The 6,000-nt window shown below is 32.9% G+C and overlaps 1 protein-coding gene across 1 annotated transcript; it reads left to right on the forward strand.

Moving 5' to 3' along the window:
* Positions 1–2,285: 2,285 nt before the first annotated feature.
* On the forward strand, positions 2,286–5,827 carry fbxA (cheaterA; the record flags this gene model as incomplete). The annotated part of the gene is made up of 5 exons (XM_020571526.1): positions 2,286–2,522; positions 2,595–2,924; positions 3,013–3,369; positions 3,461–3,695; positions 3,930–5,827. The coding sequence occupies 5 exons, from the start codon at positions 2,286–2,288 to the stop codon at positions 5,825–5,827; spliced, it is 3,057 nt and encodes a 1,018-aa protein (XP_020438800.1).
* Between the last annotated feature and the right edge of the window lie 173 nt (positions 5,828–6,000).

A 6,000-nucleotide genomic window follows, 5' to 3' on the forward strand; every position in this document is an offset into this window, starting at 1 on the left:
ATTGCATTACAATGTTATAGCATGTTTATTGTATTGTGCGCAAAAAAAAACATGTGTTAGTGTGGTGTGTCTGTGTGTTGATCATGGTTTCCTTTCATTCTTCTTTAAGCGTTATGAGTTGCCAATATACGCGTGCAGGTACATTGCCATGTTAGATTGGATCTGTCGAGTATAGTGGATGTAGTAGTAGTAGTAGTAATTCTTATTTGTTATTGTTGTTGAAAGTTAAACAATAACAAATTTATCTAAATCATTTTAGAATCACTGTCAATTCAAGTGTTCGATCATCAATATCACCATAATAACTCACTCCACCTCTCCCACCAATTAAAGTAACAATAATAACCTCGCCATATTTATGTCTATTTAAACCTTTATCTATTTAAAATATTTTATTATATATAGATATTGGTATTGTGTGTGTGTGTGTGTGTGTTGTCAAATAGATAGATACACCAACCTACCTTCTTGACTCACTAATTACTGTTATTTATCATGTTTGAAAAAACACCACAGCAAATACACACACAATATCAGTATTGTATTTATAAAACAACACCCCCACCATGCTGTAGGTAGTTACTACCTAACAAACAAACCTACCACTATATTTATCAAACAACAACAACAACAAACAACTAAAATAATATTACAATAGGAATATATATACATAAACCAACAATAGTGGCAATAATAATAATAATATTAACAGTAGCAACTATTTAGATTTTTATTCCTATTATCATCATAATTATTTATATTGGTATTGGTTTTGGTTTTTTTTAGAAAATTAAAATAAAATAAAATAAAATCAATTAGTATGTTGTACCCCTTTCATTAATCAAATAAGAAAATGTATAATGTTAAAAGAACCTACAAAAATTGGAGAGCAATAAAAAAAACCAACAAACAAATAGATATATATTAAATTAATAAAATCTTTTTAGAGAGGAGTCAATTTATATATTCTATCAGTCTCTCAACAGAGATCACCAGTATATATATTTATTGTTCATTTCAAAAGTTAGGGGCAAAGTGAAAACAGAGATAGTTTTGTAAAATTGACGCTTGTCTTTTTGAACAGTTCGTGGTTTGTACTGAATACCCAGCTTCACTGTTAATTGTTGTTATTCTATATATTTATATGTTAAATATATCATTCAACCTTTAGGTTGGTTGCCCTCTATTTTCCAAAGATCAAATATATTTTATTATTATTTGTTTTTATATAAAAAAAAAGGAAATAAAATAAATTAAAATAAAAATATTAGTATTTATATATATAAAAATATTATAATTTCAATATATTTAATTATAAATACATATATATGTTATATATGGTATTAGAATAGTATCATTACCATATCAATATATATTATATTACAACTAAAACCAAAAAAAAAAAAAACAAACAAACAACATTTTATATTAAGAAACTCAAAGCTAAAGAGTAAAATTTAATCAATTCAATTCTATTAACATTCACAAATCAAATCAAATCAAACAAATCAAATCAAATCAAATCAAATTTTGTCTCTCTTAATAGTTTAACATATTTATATTTCGTTACACTTTTTTTTATTTTTGTAATTTTGTGGGTTTGCAGAGGTGAGCATATTCAATAATCTGTCCACTTTGAAATAGAACAAGTATCAATAATTTGATATTTACTGATTGTTAGTTACTTTTTATTATATTACTGATTTCTTTGGTTGTTGTTGTTGTAATGTATCTAAAGAAAATCGATCATCACCTTTGATAAACCAATCATTATTTATATAGAGCAGAGAAATCTTTTTATTTTCGAATTGATTTCATATTTATCATCTTTGACCATTCATTTAAATATAATATACTTATTTACTTATTTACCTTTCATAATCCAATTAAATTAATCAAAATTTATTAATTAACATTATTATTATTATTACTATTATTATTTTTACTATTATAGCCATATAAATTTTAAAAGATAGAATTTCTTTTCTTTTTTTTTTTTTTTTTCTTTCCCTTCATTTTTCCATTCAAAAAATTATTTCTAATTATTTTATATATATAATTTAATATTAAGTAAACTTGGTTTAATTTATTCAGTAACAGTTTAATTAATTAGTTTTAGTAACAAATAATAAGTTTGTAATAGTAAAATTAAATAAATATATCTATAAAAAAAAAAAATCAATAAAATAAAAATCAATCAATCAAAAAAAATAAAATACAGCTAAAGTAGTAATTTCTAAATATTATTATTATTATTATTATTAATAAATAAATCACTATATAAAATGCAATATGTAAATGGACACGACATTTCATCACAAAGCATTACCGAAGTTCATACATTAGCAGTTACAAATAAGATACCATGGGTTCCTCTTCAACTTGAATCTGATGTATATAGCACTATCTATGAATATACATCAAAGGAAAAAGGAATTCACCTATCGAAGGGTATAGCAGAGTTTCCAATATCACCTGAAAATATGTTTGAATTACTCTATACAATATCTGAACGTAGAAAAGTAAGTAGAAATTAATTATTTTTTTTTCTAACTGTTTATTAATTGTAATAATAATAAAATAATGATAAATAGTGGGATACATCTTGTGTGGAAGCAAACATGCTGGAGGAATATGATCATTTGAATCATATCATTCAAATGCAGATTTCACATCCACTGGGTGTACTCAACATGATTTTGTATAGAAGTTGTAAATATGAACCACAATCACGTCTCTATGTCATTGCGATGAGATCCATTGAAATCGAGACTGATGATCCATCTGAGAATGAGGCATTTGAATGCCTACCAAATGGTTGGGTCATTCAAGGTATTGATGGTCATCGTGATCGTTGTAAACTAATCTTTGTACAACAGTGTCATATTAGAGATATTGAACTTCAAAAGATACCTGGATACAAAGTAAGTATAAAAAAACAATAATAATCAAAATCAAATCGATCAACCAATTTTCAAGATTATTTATTTTTTTTTTCCATAATTTTGAAAGAGTTTAAAAAAATCAAAAGAACCAAATTCAATTTTAAATTATCATTATTTAACTATATTCCCGGCTACTGTTAGTGGCAGATTGGGTCGAATATTTGAATGTATTAGAAATCATATTTCAAAGAATGTAAGAGAGATTGAAACCAAAGACACAAGATTGAAGATCTTGGAGCAGGCCGAGAGAGAATTGAATGAATGTTTTGGTACCACCACTGTTGATTATGGTTGGGTCTCATATCTAAAGAAATACGATATGGAGCTCTTGGTCAAGAAGACCAACGATATTTACTACATGGTTGGTAAAGGTAGTTTCTCATCTGAGTACTCTCCATCACAAATCGGTGATCTATTATATAGTGTAAGTTATATTTAGTTAGCGATCTTAAAAAGAAAATTAAAGTTATATTAATTAATAATTTCTTTACTTGTATCGTTTTACAAAAATGAAGTCACAACCGTGGAGTTGGGATACTTTTTATGATAAAGGTTATGTTGTTGAAGATATAAATGATCATTGTAGAGAAGTTGATTTATATTATAGAATGTGGCATGAATCATTCTCGATGAAAGTATTGCAGACCGTTAAGAAAGGTCCTGGAAACTGTTCGACTGTGCTCTGGCGTTCCATTTGTACAAGTGATGTTGTCAATGAGAACGACATGGAACTCAGCTATCTTCCGAGCGGTATATTCTCGTATGGTCTTGGCGAAGGTTCGTTCACCTCTTTCTTGGTGGTCATCGCCGTCAAGGGCGCCAAGTCGCCGCAACAAGAGAATCTGGTGAGCAAGTTGTTCGCAGCCAGAATCATCTCCACCCAGAACCACATTCTCAACACAATGAACAAGTTGGCAGAGAAGATGGAAGTGGGAGAGAATCTCCCTGTCATCCCAACTGTCAATACCCATTGTCTGAACATAGGTATCGAGCTGACCGACGCGCCTGGAGCACCCTCTGAGTTCTACAACATGGTCGAAGATTTTGCTAACCTCTTGCTCTCTGACAACATCGGAGTGAGCAAGAAGAAAGCCTTTAGAAACTCGGAAGACTCCACCAAGTCAAAGCGAAAGCGTAACTTTGTTGACGAGTCGGTCGAGCAGCAGCAAGTCGTAGACAATCGACCGACCATTCGTGCCACTACCAATATCATTTCGCACAAGATGAACTGTAACGATGGAATGGTTCCAAAGATGTGGAATGCACCCAAACGACAGCCATTCTTGTTCTTGGTGTCCGAGAAGAATGACAAGCAGAAACTCAGAAGAAAGGATGTCAGCATAACCAACTCTAACTTTGATACACTGCCAGAGGAGATCGTACAGCTGATCCTCTCATTCCTCAGAGCCAGTGATATTCTCACTGTCTCCATGGTTTGTAAGCGATTCAAGATGGCAACAGACTCATCGTCGCTGTGGAAACAACTATACATTTTGAATCCGCTATTCAACAAATCGGTACCAAAGAAGTATCGTCCCATTCAACAAATTCTCAATAATCACAATCATGAACACATGCCATTATCACAACAACAACAACAACAGCAACAACAACAATCACCACTTCCAGTGCAGTCGAATGGCGATGCGAATCCAACGCCAATTGAACTCGAGGATTTCATCACAATGGTCAGCAAGATCTCTGCGGAAACAAACAATCCCGAGAAATCCAAAGAGATGAAATCGTGTGGTTGCAATCACTCTTGTATTTGTCCGTGTCGTAACGATTGCAACTGTGAATGTCTAAACGAAGATATAATGGGTGTTTCCAATTGGCGAAGCCAATACCTCCACAAGATTAAACTTGCTGATCGATGGGCATCTGCAAAACCCAAGAAAATCACTGAGCTCAATGGTCACACCAAGGCAATCCGTTGCTTAAAGGCAGAGGGTAACTCGGCAGTCTCTGTCTCAACCGATAAGAAAGTTCGATTCTGGAACCTCAATTCCGGACAATACATTAACACCTTCGAGGAGTCATCGACTGCCGTCGTCTCGATTGACTATGATCGCTCGGCAAAGTCATCATTCATTTGGCCGTTGACAGAGTACACCAAGGTGCATATCGGTCACAAAAACGGAAGCGTGACACTCGTGGACTTTATGAGCAAACCATACCAAACCATTTCCACTCAGCGTCCAGTGTTACTCGCAGACGGATTCGACTTTACCAACCCAGGAAAGTATATCATATGGGAGAGCTCGAATGTCGAGTGCTGGGAGGAGGAGAAAAAGGCACGTCTCTGGACATCGAGTGACCACACCAAGAAGATCAATCAAGCCAAATCAATCAGCTCATCACTCTTTGCCAATGGCATCGTTTGTACCTCATCCTCAGACAAAACAATCAAGATTCGCAATATAATGGATGGAAATCTCATTGCAACGCTCAACAACTTCCAGGGTGCCGTCAATTGTATTGAAGCGGTCGGTGATCACATGATTGTCAGTGGATCGAGCGATAAGCTCATCAGATTGTGGGATCTCAGACAGATGAGCAGTCCTCTCATTGTGAATGCCGGACACACCGGACCAGTCAAGTGTGTCAGCTACGAGGAGAAAGGTGGAAGAATACTGAGTGGTGGTGACGATGGTGTAATTATAATCTGGAATCTAGATAATTGGTACCGTGGACGTCGTGAGTGCATCGGTGTACCCAACCAACCGGTAAGACAAGAACCAAATAGAATTACTGTTGGAACCTGTCAGGAGAGTGGACGTCTCATGAAACATGGAAGTGGAATTACTTGTATCGACTCTGATGAAGCCGGATTCGTAAGTGGAAGTGCCAATGGATTAATTTTACGATGGGACTTTACATAAATTAAATCAGATCAATCATTTAGAAAGAAAACAAAAAAAAAAACAACAGCTAAAAATATAATTATAGTTCATCAAAATCATCATTCCAAAATAGCAAATTATAATATACATAAAAGAAAAAAAAAACTTATCATAGTAATAAATACTGTTACAAAAATAATATTAAATTATTG

Source organism: Heterostelium album, assembly GCF_000004825.1.
Source record: "Heterostelium album PN500 unplaced genomic scaffold PPL_scaffold1, whole genome shotgun sequence".
NCBI classification, from domain to species: domain Eukaryota; phylum Evosea; class Eumycetozoa; order Acytosteliales; family Acytosteliaceae; genus Heterostelium; species Heterostelium album.